Genomic DNA, 18033 nt, shown 5'->3' with positions numbered 1-18033 from the left:
ATGATTGTTAATACAAATATTTAAGTAATACATTAATAAAATCTTGATTTTTTTATTATACAAATACTTCATAAGCAAGTATGCATACTTATATTTAATAACATCATTGTATATTGCTTTAAAATTGTAATTCTTTTTGATCAGTTATTATCTCTGTCGATAATCAAACTTGGATGTTAACATCAAAACTGCAATTTTTAATAAAAATAGAGAATTTTTGGGTTACAAATACATAAGCATATCTATGAAACTTTAAGATAACAATAAATTATAAAATTAGTACTGTATTGTCAGTTTATCATTAAAAATTTAAGTCACACAAACTTCCGTAAGGTTAGCGGTCTTTAATAGTTTCTCGTCGGTGATAATAGTAATAATTAATAAATATAATAAAGAGATCTAAGGATATATGCAAGATTTTTGAGTACATCTATATTGATAGATAATTTTCTCTAAATAGAGTTTTTCTTATCTTTTTTCTTATTCCACCAGTGATTTAATTACCGGATGATATGCGAACAATTAAATGCATGGCTTTCTTAAAAAAATTAATTAAGAATAATATGTGTATGTTTACATACACTTGAAACGCCGCGCCGTATCTTTATCCCCACCACTTGACTACCACCTGACTACCGGGGGCGGTCCTCTTTCATGATTTCTATCATGGTGGAATGGTGGAAACGTGCGTCGCATGAATTACATACAAGGTGAAGGGAAATCTTTAATAACTTGAGGAGAGTTGAAATGCACTAATGGATAAAATTTTTCGATCCCTTCTTCCGAGCCGGTCGACGTTTTATAGAAACTTATTTGAGCAAAACACTATGTGAGTAATTTACTTTCTTTAAATATATGTACATTTCTGTACCGTGTATACATTTGTAAACATCTATACTTTTCAGACCATTCAATAAATGTGTAAAGCAAAATATGTATGAAAGCAATGGAAGATATTCTACGTTGTTTCCATCAGAATATCCAACGTAAGGCTTGTAATTTTATTATTTCTCTATATATATGAAAAATTCCGTATATGCTACAATACATGATCAGTTAGCAAATTGCTGTTGCAACAGTAACTTCAATTTTTATTTCAAAATATCGTTTTTGATATTTTGGTATTAAAATGACAAGAAGTGTCAGTTTGCTACCTGGAGGAGAAGGAAAGAGGAGTATCTTTAGCCATTCAATTAAATCTGTCAGATTTAGATTTTGTAAAAAAATACTTTCTATGAATTTTATTGATGGAATAAATTCAGCAAAAATATAATAGAATTTTGAGAAAATACGACAATAGAGGCAAAATAGTAGTATATTAGCAATTTATGTCACCATCTTTTCCAAAATATTGCAGCAAATTAATATCACCTGCATTCACATTTTAAGTATTCTGTTTAAGTGTGTCAATAAAGCCTATTATTAATACCTATAATCTGATAATAAAAACTAAAGAAAACCTACCACCTTTTAATCATTTAAATGGTTTTAAAGTTGGTATGTTCTGCTTAATTTCTACAATTACTTCGCTATTGTATCCTGTTGGCAGGCTTCTACTAACAATCTACAGGTTGAACTTGTAGCATACTTTGCAAAGTCTTTCTTGACATATTTTGTTATCTGTGGAAAAAAGGATTAATAAAATGAGTTATATATTTATATGTTATTTTAAGAACTTTACTTCATTGTCTCAGGAGGAATGGTACACAATGTATATTCATCAGGCCTCTAAATTATTATTCTAAACCTGGTTTCCTGACAACTAGTCAACAAAGTCGTAATATGTTTATTCAAACGCAAGATACACCAAACCCAAATAGTCTAAAATTTATACCAGGAGTATCGGTATTAGGAGAAGGATGCACAAAGGATTTTCCTAGCGCAAAGGATGCGTTTTGCTCACCACTCGCAAAAATGTTATTTCGTATAGAGGGAGTGAAGGCAATATTTTTTGGTCCTGATTTTATCACGGTTACGAAAATCGACGAGGATGTAGAGTGGAAACTTCTGAAACCAGAAGTATTTGCCACAATTATGGATTTTTTTGCAACAGGATTGCCAGTCATGGATGAAACCTCTCAACCTGCAGCAGATACGCGTACGATTCACACTGTTTTACTTTTGTACGAAACAAGGCGAGCTTTTTAATCGATCACATTATGAGAAGATGCAATTTTGCTCTATAAAAATTATACTTTGGCGTAATACAATTGATCAATAGATGAATTTAAAAAACTCGCGTATACACATTCAAGGAAAAATAAAACTGATAGTTTTGTTTTTATAGAAATTAATGCGGAAGATGACGAGATCGTTCAGATGATAAAGGAATTATTGGATACACGAATACGTCCTACGGTGCAAGAAGACGGTGGTGACATTGTATTTGTGGTAAGTGCCTAAATCTTAATAAGAACGATTTAAAACGCATTTATCTACCTACATATTATTTTATAGCGTTTACGAGTGGATTTGAACTCGAGACGAATTAATGACATCACAATGCTCTATCTTAGATTGTAATTGGTCAATTCCAGCTTGTGATGTCATTAACTTGACTCTGATCGAGTTAAAATCTATTCTACTTGAAAATGTTATTAAACATAACCCATGTTTTGTAACAGGGTTTCGAGGAAGGCATTGTGAAATTGAAAATGCAAGGTTCGTGTACCAATTGTCCAAGTTCGGTAGTAACCTTGAGAAACGGTGTACAAAACATGATGCAATTCTACATCCCTGAAGTACTCGGAGTCATACAAGTAGAGGACGAGACGGATAAAGTCGCCGAGAAAGAATTCCAAAAATTCGAACAAAAAATTAACAAAGTGAAAGAAAATAAAGATAAATAGATGTGATTATAGTTTTATGACTTGTAGGCAATTTTGTAGACCTGTGCATAATCTTATAATTTCCTACAGCGTATATTGTATAATTGTTAATCAATAATAAGACTTATAATACAGTTGAGAATTGAATTTAATCATTTATTACAAAATATTTATCTGCTGGATACAGAAACTTGCCAGACACGAATAGTATTATCGGAGTATCCAGCGAACAACGTTTGACCGTCGGTGGACCACGCGAGGGACAAACAGAGAGGTGGCTCTGCTTTACTAGTTGCAGACACAACCTCAGGTTTCAGTTCTTCAACCATTTCCTTAGTCTCAAGATCCCATATCTTAATCCATGGTCCGAATGCGGCGCACAGCCAATAACGATTAGGACTAAAGCATAATGCCGTAATGATGTCATTATGGTCTAAAGTGTGGAGATGTTTTCCATCATTCAGATCCCACAGCATAGCTTTGCAATCCTGCGAACAGAATTAATATGTTTCGTATAATCAACGCGTGATAAACATGGTTACGATGAGATACGATCTACGCACTTTTCCACCGGATGCGCAGAGTGATCCATCAGGCGATACCGTAACTGTATTCAGATATCCTGTATGACCACTATGATTGATCTTCAACCTGCAGTTCGTTAAGTTCCAGACCTGTAACAGATGTGAATTGCTGAAATTACTAACGAGTCTACCGTGTAATTATAAACGAAGTATACAGCATTTAAGATCAGTCCCATATCCGCATACACTCATAGATGTCATGTGTGTAAATTAAGTTATCCATCATTTTTATCGAACATTTAATTACATTCACTTATAAACGTAAGCTTCGTTCTTACCTTGACAACGCGATCCCAGCCTGCAGAGACAATGATGGGATTTGCATGATTGGGGGAGAAGCGCACACAGCTGACCCAATCTGTATGCCCATCATCCTGGATGGTATACTTGCATTCGGCCAATGTATTCCACAATTTAATTGTCTTGTCTCGCGAACCGGAAACAATCTGACGATTGTCCACGGAAAAAGCGACACTCAAAACATCCTAGGTTTAACAGAAACAAAATTTGTGATCAATTAGAGAAGCAATATATGTAGTATTGTTCCATGATTTATGAATATCGGGTCAATACTTACGGCATCACTGATTTAATCAGTGCCTACCTCTTCTATTTTTCAATTTAAAAAAAATATAAAAAAAAAAGCTTCAGTATATTTCATATTTCCCAGGAAACTATTATTTTCGTCATAACAAAGACAAATAAAAAAAAAATCTCATTACAAAATGATACTTTAGTAATGTGAAAAATTTTTCTTCTGCCTTTGTTATGAAGAAGAAAATTTGAATATGCGTCGTCGCGGCGTAGAAGGGGGAGGTCACACCTTGGTATGGTCTTCAAATCGTCTGGTCGTACGACCTGCTGCGAGATCCCAAAGACGCAATGTTTTGTCCCATGAACCAGACAGAGCGTAGTTACCATCAGATGAAAGAACTACATCACTTATGAAGTGTGAGTGACCATAGAGACGCTTCTGCGGGATACCATAGTTAGCTTCATCACGAGTCAATTTCCACACAATCAGAGTCTTATCTAGAATGGAAAATAGTGATATATGAAATACAGTTATTTTCAAAAATGTAAGATGACTGTAATCAAACTTTGATCAGTTTAATCAGCAACCGTTTTATTAGGGTCATTAAGGTGTAATATTTCACATATGACGTACATGATGTATCACTTATCCTTATTGTTCACTGAAGAATATTCAACAATAAATAATGCATTATATCCATCAATAGAACATATCTTTCTTTAATATGAGCAAATAAATTTTACTATTTAATACATGAAAAGGAAGATGAAATTGAGAGCATTGAATAACATAATTGGAAATATTAATTCTTCCACTAAGTTGAATTAATGGCTGATTAAGTTAATTGGAGTTGCAAATATTACAGTCTAGCTGTTAATATATTTATATTACACAACATACATAATACATAGGAGTTAATTGAAATTAATACATACTTCCCAATATGCCTTGATTTATAAAAGGCATATTAATTGGAAAATTTAAAGAAGACGAATAAAAAAGTATAACACAAATATTAACTTGTTTCAGGCACATTGAGCACATATACATATGTGCATACATGTAAGATAGAGATTTATGCCTATTTTCACCAATACAAATTAATTTTGGTCACACTTTAACTTACTCTTTCTTTCTTTAAGTTTTAAGAATTGGAAAAAGATAAAGAGTAAGTTAAACTGAGATCAAAGTTAATCTACATTGGTGAAAATGGACATTAGTAAGTTTAACCAAAATTTATATATTATAGTTTTAAAATCAGAAGAAAACTTTTTTTTCAATTTTTTTATGAATTTCCTTGCTTATAGATCAATTTTTTCAATAAATTGCGTTTCCCTTGAGAAAAAGATTGAAAAAATCCATGGAAAAATTAAAAAGCTCCAGTTTTTTCCAAGTTTTTAAAACTATATTAGATATATATTTAATTATATATTAGATATAGATTTTGTTGAAGATTGATCAAAGTCATGTTTAGTTTCACAAATTTCTAAAATGAACAGATGGAATATTACAAGATACGAATAAAGATAATTTAAATAGTTCTTTGTAGCATTATAAAATTATAATATAAAGAAAAGATAAAGCAAACTCTATATTACTGTGCTAAAATATAGATAAAGAATCAGAATTTTGTTGTAGATCATAAAGAAAAAGAATCTTGGAAAGAGGTAAGGCCTCGAAGCAACGATACTTGCCACGTGAAGAAGACAAAATCATGTCTGGATATTTCGGGTTTGTCGCGATTTGCGTGACCCATCCATTGTGGCCGCGAAGCGTCCCTCTCAGCTGTAAAGTCTCGGTCATCTTCAATCGTTCTCGGTCACGTTATATCACCGATTGGAACGGATTCTTCCGTACGTACCGCGTCTACCAAAGGATGAATATAAAGGAACGAGCGGCGCACCGAACACGCTGCTCAATTATTTAACCGATGTTCATAAATACATTGATACGTCGCCTATATTGAAATGTACGACACTTAAGTCTAGTTTACACGACATTCCAAGTAAGGAATTGACCAATCACAGTAAACATCAATCACAGTTGATACAAGTGTAAATAACATAAAAAATAGAAATAAATATTAATATCATCAATTAATAATCAAATATATGTGTATATATATATATATATATATATATTACCTTGTCAACAACATACAAATACAAGGTTAAATAGAATATAGACTGCTATACTGTATAGCATTTTTGTATTAATTATTGTTTTTTTTTATTAAATAATTTTATATTAAAAATTTATAGCTGCTTGTCTGTTACACATGGCCATTTCATAACATTGGACAATTGTATTTGATTGGTCTAGATTGATAGATCTAGCCAATCAGATAACGGCTTTAGGAGCCGGATTTTAAAACGCTACTCATGAGCATTAACTTGTGGAGCAGCACTCCAATATCACGCCTATAGTATGTGTGATATAAGTCACAATGATCTATTCTCTCATGCACGATAGACATCTGATCGGTAGAATCATCGGTAACGGGTCGAGGCCGAGCAACGGCCAGACACTCCTCGTGCAATGATCGACGTGTCATCGACCAATTAACAAATACCTAATCGGATCATTGGCGTGTCATCGATTCGGTGGATCATTCATCAGGTATGTTCTTGGCATAGGTTGATCTGGTATTGACAATTTGAAAAAGTCACTGGCACTGGGCGTGATTTATACGGAAAAAGGCGTTTTGCCTTATGCATGCTTTGCCTTGTGTTAACTTTGAGTTCGAGTGAAGCTTCATATTTTCCTTCAACGTTTCTTGGAAGACTGTTGGAATGTTGTTAATTTTATGACGTAGTAGGACACTATAAAAATTAATGTAAAACTTTGAGGAAACTAATTATTGTCTTGCATATTGTTAATCTGTTTGGTTAATTTTTGCATTATATTTGCAAAATTAATGAATATATATTTATTTTTTGATGTTCATGTTATGGTTGAAAATGATAATTTTGGGAAAGTTTAGACAGCTTAAAATTAAATTGTTAGATATGTGTTTATCTGAAAGTACATCAATGATATTTGTATTTGTCTATTTAGCAATGGCCACAGGTGGTAGTAGTTTTATCAGTAAACCAGCCAGAGGATGGTTGCATCCAGATCATTTAGTGAGTAAAGACGGAATTAGTTATACAGTGAAGGTATGTTATTCATTATTTTCAAAATATGTTAATAAATTGACATTTAATATCTATCACACACACATACACATCACACACACATACACACACACACACACACACACACACACACACATAATTTTATATATATATGATATTAATTATTAAATATCGGATTTGAACAAACTTTAAGAAATGTTTTTCTGTCTATTTTATGATTTTCATACTTATTGATACTCATATTCATTGATATACTCTTAGTATTTTTAAATTGTTTAAAATATAATATATTCTATGGTTAAAGAATGTTTTTAAGATGGAACAGTATTCAAATTAGTTTTATTTTTAAAAGAATGTTATTCTCTTTCTTTGTCATATTTTAATAACAAAGCTGATAAAAAAATCTAATAAGTTTTAAAATAAAGACTAGGCTTCTAATGCTTATGCTGATATTTTATATCAGAACTGTTCTTATTTTAATAATGATTATTTTTCATCTCTAAATATCAATGTTCTTATTGAAATTTGTTCATTCCTTTATGTTATTAATAATTAAAACTAAATTTGTTTTCTTGTTACTCATTAATATCTAATACATAATAATATTTTATATTTTGTTAAAATGTAATTTTTTTAATATTTAATTTTCTATAATGCAAATTTCTGTCAAACACCCTTATTGTTACTATATAATTATGTAATAATAGCTGTAGATATGTGATAATATTGTTAACATACTCTTTCTTTTTAAGCATGCTGAGCTCTTAGATTAACTTTATTAAATTTAACTTCAGTAGGATATGATTCTATCACTCTTGAAGTGTGTATGTCCCTGAGATAAAGCACTTTAGCTAATAGAGATGAAAACGGCAAAGAAAGGGCAGTAAACACAAAGAAATTAGCTTAGAAATACCATTAATTCTAAGTATTAGAGTAAAAATAATTTTACTGCTTCAACCTATTTATTTCCTTATGTCTAATTTTTGTTTATATGAAACATTACAGTATATCGGATGTCTCGAAGTATATACATCCATGAAAAGCTTAGATTTTGAAACGCGTTCGTGTGTAGCTAAGTAAGTTATCAAGTATCACTTTGAGTTATGACTTGTCATTAGTGTCGCAAATACTTTCGAGCATGTAACAAACAACCTTCTACTTCATTTTAGAGAATGCATAAACAGAGTTTGCGAAGCTGCTGGGTTAAAGTCTGCTGACAAAAAGAGAAGGGTAATAAATGCTATAAAAATTATTACATTTACAGATAACTATATTTGTTTTGTAGTATTTGAATTTTTATTTTCTTTCTCAATAGGTTGACAGGAAGGTGTTGAGAGCCATAGCAGATAAACCTCGCATGGAGCATAGCGCTGCAAGTGTTACTTTAACCATTAGCAGTTGCAGTTTATCCTTGACTAATATTGAAAATGGACACATTATTGCAAAACATGATATGCCACGCATATCTTTTGCTTCAGGTGGTGATACGGTAAATAGCATGCACATTGCATACTATCTTTTGTGTACTTTATTTTTGTATAGGGTAAGATAATATAATTTCAAACATGATTTCGAACAAAATAAATTTTTCGAGATTCAAATTTGATAATTCTAATCTCATTATATGATGTTAACAATCATTTGCTTCTTAGTCTCATTACATAAAAGTTGTGTGGAAAAATCTTTTTAATCAAAGAGAAAGTTTTTCTTTTTGTTCGTGTAATTTCCAACATGGTATTACACATTTAACTCTGAACACAGTATAATTTTAAATAGTACAATAGTAATATTTGTCTCTTTGTCAATTTGTTTTTTATCATAAAATATAGATGCTAAAAAAACAGTTTTTTTTATGTGAAATATTAGTGATACAAATATTATGTTTAAAATTGTATTTATTGTTATACATTTTCGAATACTATTAGAATAAACTAAATTATGTCTATAATTATATTAACTCTTAACCGCTCTGGTGGAATATTATAATAGCCTAAATACTATTTAACTTTATTTTACTAGAGTGGTTAAGGGTTGACAATAATTTCTTGTTCATATTCATGTGTTAACTATTTCAGATTGCAAACTAAACTTTTTAATTGTTCCAGAGTTTTAGATTTAAATATATGTATTTTGTGTTTAAAAAATAAAAATACACGTTAAGAGTTCGAAATTGTACCACTTTATCCTAAGTGTATATGCATGAAATATAAAGCTGTAATTTTACAATGATTATAATATTTGTATTAGTTATATATGTATATATTTTTTAAATTAAAACTATTTCTTATTATGTAATAGGAAATACTGGACTTTGTTGCATATGTTGCCAAAAATATGCAAGAATGGCGTGCTTGTTATGTACTTGAATGTACAGGTGGTTTAGCACAAGATGTTATATCCACTATTGGACAAGCATTCGAGCTTAGGTTTAAAGAGTTTCTTACAAAACCAAGTTCTCTGCAGTAAGTAAAGATAAATGCGTTTATAAATCTAGAATATTGTAATGGTCTTTGTTTATAATTTTACATTTACTTGTTAGCCCTGTGTTAAATGGTGTCAGGGAAATGGACAGGGATTATTACAATGATCTGCCAGGAAAAGTACCACCAGATATTGGCCCACCACCAGTACCTCCTTTGCCTACTACAGCATCCACACTGCCTAATCTGAAGCATCATCAAAATGCATCGCGCACTCATGCACAAAATATTGCAGTTGATTCATTCCCATCTGCTGCAGATAGACATCAGCAGTTGGCAGGTAATATCTTTCATAAAATGCTTTTTTAATGTATTTGTGAATAGAATAATATTTAATTCCTGTTTTTATATATAATTTTTTTTTTATTTATTCCTCTATTTCATTATTTTTGTCTACAGAAACTGGGAACTTAATCGATTTAAACTCAGATAGCACTATATCCCCATCAACGAATTTAAATATAATATCTGAGCACAATTATGTGAATGATAGTATCATAGCTGCAAACAGAGACAATCATCGTGATCCAGCATCACTTTTTGATGTTTTTGATATGCGTAAGAGAATGTTTTATTATTTTTATTCTAGTAAAGATTTGAAATTTACTCTCAAAATATAACGATCTTAACCTGACGTTATTGTAGTGCTAAAATGTACACGAACGTTAAGGTGGGTCATGATAGTCTTATGGAATAGTAGTCTCTTAATATCAGTTATCTGATAAAATGAATCACTAAGTATGTATAAAAGTATGTATAAAAGGCACTTTTATTTCTTATAACGTAAAGCTAAAATTATTACTAGCCTCAATTACTACGTTTACACATCACCATTAATCGGGTTTAGTAACATCTCTAGTTATGAAACCAATTATAGTCATTCCATTCTTCAGAGGAATACTTGTGATTGGTCAGTTTTATAACTACTAATGCTATTAAACCTGATTAATAGTGACATGTAAACGTAGTAAATGACGCCGGCTTAAAGTAGTATTACTATAATCTTTATTTGTATTGTTTGATTACACATTTTACAATTTCAAATATATTTTTATATGAAGAGATTTAGGTCCTATCACCTCTGATTATCTTGATTGGCCGACCAAATTTAACAATCAACTGCAAAACTTAAAACTGATCATCCTTAATCTAATTTTTTAAGGATTTTAATTAAAAAATTACTTCATTATTTTAAAGTATATTTTACATAAATTATAATTTGCAGAAAATGGACGAGAAAAACAAAATAGCTCAAAATGATTAGTTTTAAATTTTGCAGTTAGCCATTCTTAAATTTAATTGGCCGATAAACTAATCAGAAATGGCGAACCGATCCTTATTCTAACATTAGACGTCCATTTTTTAATCTATTTTGAATCTAAAGAATATTGATTTTTACTTGTTTATATATACATATTATGTATATCGAATCTTATTTATAATTTGTAGAGCCGTTCAGTTCTGCAATATCAGATATGAACAGACTAAGTCCTCGATCACAAAAACAGCAATTGAAACAAGAAATTTGGTTTCATGGAAGCGTTAGCCGATCTGAAGCAGAATCCATGCTTACTAGAGTAAATATATTTATATCTAAATACATTTATAGACTAGAAATAACAAATACTAGGAGTGAGGCAATACTGTAGGATTGAAGCACAAGGGATAGAACCATGTTGAGGTATCAAAATGACAGTGGGACAACTGGGACACAGTTGGATGCACTAACACTAACAATGACATTTGCACTAACCCAAATATGATATATGTTTAGATTTAAGTATCAAGGCTTTTTTCTCTCATCCTTCAGATTTCACTCCCTTGGGGTCTAAAAGGATATTTTGTGCTCCCTTCTGGTATTTTTTATTTCTTTGTTATAGACTAATCTTTTATTATCTTAATTTTGCTCTATTTCACTTTGTAAGGATGGCGATTTTTTGGTTCGAGAATCACAAGGTTCTCCTGGCCAATATGTTTTAACTGGGATGAATAATAATACCCCAAAACATTTGTTGTTAATTGATCCTGAAGGTGTCGTAAGTATAAAACAAAATTTTATATAACAAAATTATTAATATAAAAATTAAAGCAGTCGATAATTTATCGAAAAATACTTGTCGATTATAAATCTAGATTTAAGTATTTTTCTAATATAAATTTTAATAGATGATCATAAAAAAAAAGATATAAATTTTTACTTGTAGGTTCGCACAAAAGATCGTGTATTTGATAGTGTAAGTCATTTAGTGAACCATCACTGTGACAACGTGTTACCTATCATATCGGCTGACAGTGTTCTGGTGCTGCGTTACCCCATTCCCAGGCATACAAATTATTAAATTTTAAATGTTAAATAATGACTAAGGGCATAAACTTGGTAAAGATTTTCCGAATAATTATTTTGCATATCTTTGCACTGAGAATCTTTAGCAAGTTTTAGCTTTTTGTGATATTTTTAAGATCAGTCACTTTATAAAAAAGATCTATACATATATATGGTTTGTAGTATCTTTTTATTGTACATGAATAGATGATTTATGAATAATTGTCTGTGAATCTCCTGATGAAATGTGCCAACCTAGCCAAAGTAATATAATTTTCATAATTTATCAGAATTAAGCACATTCCAATTGTGTAAAATATTACAATTAATTTGTGACTTTGTATTTATGTAAGGTTTACATACATAAAGATTTTATATGTATGTACATATATATATATGTGTGTATATATATGTGTGTATATATATATATATATATATATATATATATATATATGTGTGTGTATGTAAAATATTTAACTATATTTTAGAGTATGCTTTTTATATATCGGACACATTGCTGCAACCTCATCTATCATGCAAAAATAGTTATAATAAATATAATTTCATGTAATACGTTGTCATTATTGTTTTATTTCATTAATTAATTTTTAAAAAAAGCTTGTATAGAAGTTTTAGAAGTTGCTTATTCATTTTTTTTCATTTATTTTTTATTTTACACACTCAACATTAATTTATAATTTATTATTAGATTGTTCTTTTGCTGTTGAAATATTATGAAATATTTACATAAATGTATTATTTGTTATTATTATTTAGTATTATCATTAGACTAATTAGCATTGGGTAAATACAAAATGCATTTCATACAAATTATTTACAATAAATTTACAAAAAAATACTAAATTTATTTACAATAACGATCAGCTTTCATTTTACTTCTCCTATCTAACAGAGTTTCATGTAAATTTCCTTCAACTTTTGCTTTTTCCAATTCAGAACGATCGGATTTATTTATTCTTAACTTCTTATCTTGAAACTTTTGAAACTTCCGTCTGTGAAATTAAATACTGTTCATATAAATACAGTATACATTTATAGTTTAAAGCAAGGTAAAAAAGCATTTCAATTTAATAACAGAACAATTAACGCAAAATATATATAAAACTTCTAATAAAAAATTTTTAAACTCTTGAATAGTTTCTTGCTCAATAATTATATAAGTACAATTATTGATAAAATTCTATATATACTTACACATAATTTACTTCAACCTCTGTGAGTGATCCTTGCTCTTCTTTTGGAACTTCTTTATTAGGATTTTCAGAACGTTGTATTATACTCCTTATAATAATAAATTCTGATGAACCAGCTGTCCTACTCTGACAAATTATATCGTCATCATTTGTAACCGACATAAAGCATCCAATATTATTTAATATTGCAAGCTTGCCATCCTGGAAATGCAAATTTATAATTAATATGTTTAAAAACTAACATAATGCAAAAATGTTCTTACATTTAATAGGACAAGTAATAAATAATACAATTACTATATTAAAAAAAATTTATAAGCTTTTTTTAATAGATTTTTAAATTAATTTCTTTGATAGACAACATAAAAACAAATAAGTTTAAGTTAAATATTTTAAGTCTGAGACAGAATCAACAAAAAGGCATACAAAATATTTTCTAACTAAATATTAATAGGATTACTAGTCACTGAACAATCACCAATAAATGATTGTTTAAGAAAGATATTAAAATAATAAGTCTTTAAAATTTCAGAATAAATTACAAATTAATAATTTTTTTGATCTAACTTTCATATAGATTTGATTTAAACTTTTTTTACTTGAAAATGTAATTATATTGTTATTTGTTCATTGATTGGTGCAATAATCTTATCTATTTTGATATTCATATGGAAATTACTTGAAAAATTGGCTCCCATTGTTCAATAGAACCGACAGCATCGCTTCGTCCAATAACAATACCATTTTTATCAACCCCAAGATATTTGCCATATCCTGATTTCAAAGCAATCTTAGTCTCGCTTATGGGAAATGCTGTTAATATCTCCTCTGGCGATGGACTCTCTCCTTCATTGTGTGGTGCTCCGAGAGTGAACAGTCCGTTGTCAAGTGCTTTCATGTATGTTTGATTCCCAAATTCGATGGCCACTGTCCCAGTGATTTCAGCTACATTCTTAACCTTCCACCATCCTCCTATAAAATGAGATGTCATTTTTATACATTGTAAATATTTTATACAAAATAAGAAAAATCATGTAACTATAAATTTAAGATCCTCCATCTTTCAATAAAAGTATACTCATTTGACAAGTTAGGAAATCTATCTATACATCCATTTTCGCCAATGTAGATTAATTTTAATTTGATTTAACTTACTTTTATCTTTTTTCAAATCTTAAAACTAGAAGAAGATAGGGAAAAGTTAAATTGAGATAAAAGTTAATCTACATTGAAAATGGACACATATGTATCACCATTGGTACTTTAATTGTACAATTTTTCTAGTATCATACAATGGACGAGTTTTTTAAATTCGTCGATTGATCAATCGCATTATGCGCAAATGCAGCTTTTATAGGAATAAAGTTGCATTTGTGCATAATGCGAATGATCAATCAATGAATTAAAAATCCCATCCAATATTATAACCTCAAAGGATACATAAGCGACCAATCAATGGGACATGTTAAAAAAACTTTAACATTTGAATATTAGAACATAGATTTTTCTCAAGCTGCAATTATTTTTACATAAAAATTTATTGAATACTCTTATCAAAATAGAAGGGGCGGGATTGTACTTAACCTTCTTAAAAAAATAAATAAACAAACCATGTGTAAGAGTATCTTTATCTTCCACAGTAACATCCAATTCTTTTTCTTGTTTCTTAGATTTTCGTTTCTTCGGTCTAAAAAGGAACGATAAATAAAATATCAGAAAAAAGAACTTTAACAGAACATCGAATTTCAATAATAAGATAGAAATTATACTTTGACTTTTCGCCTTTCAATATTAACTTTCCTGTCCGCACTTTTTCATATTCCGACATTTTAATACTCTTTAAACTTTTGCTGTGATATTAATTGCACAAATAGAATTAATATAACTCGCGTGTCTCGCATAAAATAATCTCATAGAACGCCAGACGCCAAAATGTATACGCAGAGAGAACTGGAGAGAACCAAGAAATCTGAGAACGGCCATTTCCTTTTCCGACAAAACTTTCATACACTGTCGATAAAAATGGTTTAAGTCTGTGCTAAAATCAGGGTTGTGCCCTGTGTATTTTTAAATTATGAAAACATGAGTTTTTTTACACGCGCGCGTAAACAATACGTAATGACGTATATACGAACCTTTTTCATGTAGACATTGTAGACAAATAAACGTGTAAAATATGTAAATTAGAGAAGAGATTATATTTTAAATTAGAAGCATTTATTTGTTATTTATTAATAAGACGTAATAAATTAGAAAATTGCACATCAATATTCACAATTATCTTGATAAACTTTGCAAAATACAATTACTTTTCTTAAAAACAATCTCAATTTATCTTGCAGAATATTCCTAGAAATTAATTTACATAAAAAAAATTATTTTTCTCAATTAAAATAAAAATACAATTGTATTAATAATAAAAAGTACTTAGTAAAGAGATAGTATTTAATAAATCATTAATACTTTTTAAAATTTGTATCCTATTTTTGTTTTTGAGAAAATTAGTTGTCAGATCATTTCTATGTCTTATAATAATTGTTGAATATAGTGCTTAGACTAATTTTAATTTGTTAAAATTTTCAAATTTGTGATTCTTTTCTAACTCATTTTGCCAGATATGTAAAAAATATGATACAAGGAATAATGATCATAATTATATACATTTATAATGTAGTTTTATACCTATAACATAAAATTATACCTAACCATTTTTCTTACTTAATAAATCAAGAGACATGATTACGTGTCACATTAAAAGTATATCTCAAAAACACATATGGAATAATTTGGTGAAAATACAGTATTAGTATAATATATAAGCAACATTACGTATAGCATTTAAATAATTTGTTAACATGTCAGAAAAGACAACGGAAAATTATTCTGATTATTATTCCTTTTTGTGAATTGCAATATTAAGAAAAATTAATAATTATTATAAAATAATTTATTACACACGTAAAAAATACAGAAATTTAATTTCAGATTTTAAATGTTTGCATTAAATAATTTTTTGTTCTTAATAACTATATTATTATATTTATACCTATTTGATTTCATTTGGCACTTGAAATGTATTTACTGTAACGGACAAAACTGTTCTTCGTTGTGTCAGATATTACAAAATAGAAGATCTTGGTATTTTGTTATTGTCATATTACATATATTAATAATCTTAATACTATCTTTATATATTATTTTTATATCTCAAACTTTTTTTAAATAGTCAATTAATGATATTCATAAAAAAGTGATAATTATATTACAAGAAAAAAAATGATGTTGTTTACGCCACTTTAAAATTTTGAATAATTAAACAGCAGATATTTCATTTGTTTATATTATGTAAATATTTTTTATAAATCATCAGAAAATTATTAGTATATTCTTTTCTCCTATAATTATCAATAAGTATAATTTAAATTAAAAAACTATCACCTAACGAGTTATTTACATCGTTTCTATCATCTTCAATTTGTTCCTGCAATAAAATACATAACATTTAGAATAAGTTTTGACTGTAAATGCAATATTAGTGTAATACATAAGCAACATTACCTGTAGTACTTCAATCAATACTTTTGTTTCATCCAGCATTTCTTTGTAAATGCGATTTTCCTCCTGTAATTTTTCTATATCTTGTACAAGTTTTTTATTTTCCTCTAAAGCATTTACAAGTGCTATTTGTGTTCTTTCAGCTATAATTTGCCAATAGTTTTCACTAGGATTGTCTGAATCAGATAAAATACCTTGATAAAAATTGATCTTTACATAACATAACATTCAGACCAATAATTTGTATCAAAAGAACATAGAAAATAAAGGAAAAAAAATTATTTAAGCATACCTAATGTTAAATCTTCTGCTTCAATTGTTATTTTTTTCTCTGGTACAGTTTGGACAGCTTTGTTCTTCTTTGTCACTTTTTTGTATTTAGAAACATCTTTTATTATATTTTCTGTCATGTGCCTAAAATTCACTCTGTATTTACAATCTGTATATTTGTGACCTTTTCAAGGTTATCAGGGATTTGGGAGATTTTCCTTCAAATTTTGATTTTGTTAATTGTTATCATAGGAGATTTTTAGGAGTGAATAAAAATACTATGAAACTTTATTTTTTTCTTTCTTAATTTATTTTCTCAGAGAAATCCTTTGATCATAATTATCAAATAACAAAATCTGAATTTAGGGAAAAATTCCATAACCTAGATCTTTCCTGTAATGTGCTGTTATAGTAAATGCTTATTTAAAAATAACTTACTGTTTTATTTTTGTTTCTTTTGATTTAGTGGATTGAAGAATTCTATCAGCACCAACTAAAATTTCTTTGTCAGTTGCTGCTGGCTGCAGTTCATGCAAAGGTTTTCTGTCCTTGGTCTGCTGAAAAAAACCCATATATCTTCTTTCTCACTCATTTTATTTGTATTCTGCTTAGATATATGTATACACTTTTTATTATTTAAAAAATATGTATTTTATTTTTCAAACATATTTATCTTCTTATTTTTCAGATTTTCAGACATATTTGTTGTTTTATGTTTGAACATAATATATGTACATATATTTAGTTATAATATCGTAAAAATAAATGTTTAAAAATATGTAAGGAAAAAATAATGCTTACTTTATGAGTGTCCGTTTTGACTGGTTCCATCATGTTGCTTTCGATAATCCAAAGAAATTTGGAGATTGGAAATAATCAACCAACCGAAAGTGTGATAAATGCGTTACCTTGTTCACACACAATATTGTTCACACAATTATGATCGACTGTTGACCTTGCTGACTTGTATTATTGTACACGAACAGCTGTGCGTATTTTGTAGGTGACACGAGAATGCGAGAAACGAAAACTGCGAAGCAAAGCAGTTCGATTTCTTGAGCGCGGAAAAACTTTTGCACATGCGCAGCAACGGAAAAACTCAAGGCC

At 29.0% G+C, this 18033-nt stretch overlaps 5 protein-coding genes across 8 annotated transcripts; 2 read left to right on the top strand and 3 right to left on the bottom strand.

Annotated features, from left to right (window-relative positions):
- The first annotated feature begins 627 nt into the window (after positions 1-627).
- On the top strand, positions 628-2970 carry LOC105193310 (NFU1 iron-sulfur cluster scaffold homolog, mitochondrial). Its single transcript, XM_026131304.2, has 5 exons — positions 628-829; positions 906-986; positions 1695-2098; positions 2288-2391; positions 2625-2970. The coding sequence occupies exons 1-5, from the start codon at positions 756-758 to the stop codon at positions 2847-2849; spliced, it is 888 nt and encodes a 295-aa protein (XP_025987089.2). The 5' UTR covers positions 628-755; the 3' UTR covers positions 2850-2970.
- LOC105193280 (guanine nucleotide-binding protein subunit beta-like protein) lies at positions 2959-5836 on the bottom strand. Its single transcript, NM_001304588.1, has 5 exons — positions 5642-5836; positions 4236-4444; positions 3691-3897; positions 3392-3502; positions 2959-3316 (listed from the first exon to the last, which is right to left on the bottom strand). The coding sequence occupies exons 1-5, from the start codon at positions 5748-5750 to the stop codon at positions 2999-3001; spliced, it is 954 nt and encodes a 317-aa protein (NP_001291517.1). The 5' UTR covers positions 5751-5836; the 3' UTR covers positions 2959-2998.
- Positions 5837-6368: 532 nt separating this feature from the next.
- On the top strand, positions 6369-12110 carry LOC105193309 (SHC-transforming protein 1). Its single transcript, XM_026131325.2, has 11 exons — positions 6369-6566; positions 7005-7105; positions 8090-8160; positions 8254-8314; positions 8400-8573; positions 9383-9546; positions 9624-9844; positions 9964-10122; positions 11014-11141; positions 11490-11600; positions 11769-12110. Exons 2-11 carry the CDS (start codon positions 7007-7009, stop codon positions 11901-11903), a joined length of 1323 nt encoding a protein of 440 aa, XP_025987110.1. The 5' UTR covers positions 6369-6566; positions 7005-7006; the 3' UTR covers positions 11904-12110.
- Positions 12111-12458: 348 nt separating this feature from the next.
- LOC105193279 (protein FRG1 homolog) lies at positions 12459-15128 on the bottom strand. 2 transcript variants are annotated; one of them, XM_026131326.2, is made up of 5 exons: positions 14871-15128; positions 14712-14788; positions 13781-14073; positions 13103-13302; positions 12459-12915 (listed from the first exon to the last, which is right to left on the bottom strand). In XM_026131326.2, exons 1-5 carry the CDS (start codon positions 14927-14929, stop codon positions 12909-12911), a joined length of 636 nt encoding a protein of 211 aa, XP_025987111.1. In that variant the 5' UTR covers positions 14930-15128; the 3' UTR covers positions 12459-12908. The 2 variants fall into 2 exon arrangements, with proteins under 2 accessions (XP_025987111.1, XP_011155977.1); XM_011157675.3 differs by having other exon boundaries at positions 12459-12900.
- Positions 15129-16159: 1031 nt separating this feature from the next.
- LOC105193278 (geminin) lies at positions 16160-18028 on the bottom strand. 3 transcript variants are annotated; one of them, XM_039454512.1, is made up of 5 exons: positions 17728-18028; positions 17365-17502; positions 16949-17070; positions 16660-16832; positions 16160-16582 (listed from the first exon to the last, which is right to left on the bottom strand). In XM_039454512.1, the coding sequence occupies exons 2-5, from the start codon at positions 17496-17498 to the stop codon at positions 16520-16522; spliced, it is 492 nt and encodes a 163-aa protein (XP_039310446.1). In that variant the 5' UTR covers positions 17499-17502; positions 17728-18028; the 3' UTR covers positions 16160-16519. The 3 variants fall into 3 exon arrangements, with proteins under 3 accessions (XP_039310446.1, XP_011155974.2, XP_011155975.2); XM_011157672.3 differs by having other exon boundaries at positions 17365-17483; positions 17728-18017; XM_011157673.3 differs by having other exon boundaries at positions 17365-17480; positions 17728-18014.
- Positions 18029-18033: the final 5 nt, after the last annotated feature.

The sequence above is a fragment of the Solenopsis invicta genome, chromosome 1, assembly GCF_016802725.1.
Source record: "Solenopsis invicta isolate M01_SB chromosome 1, UNIL_Sinv_3.0, whole genome shotgun sequence".
Lineage (NCBI taxonomy): Eukaryota > Metazoa > Arthropoda > Insecta > Hymenoptera > Formicidae > Solenopsis > Solenopsis invicta.
This window is presented reverse-complemented; position numbering and strand designations above follow the sequence as displayed.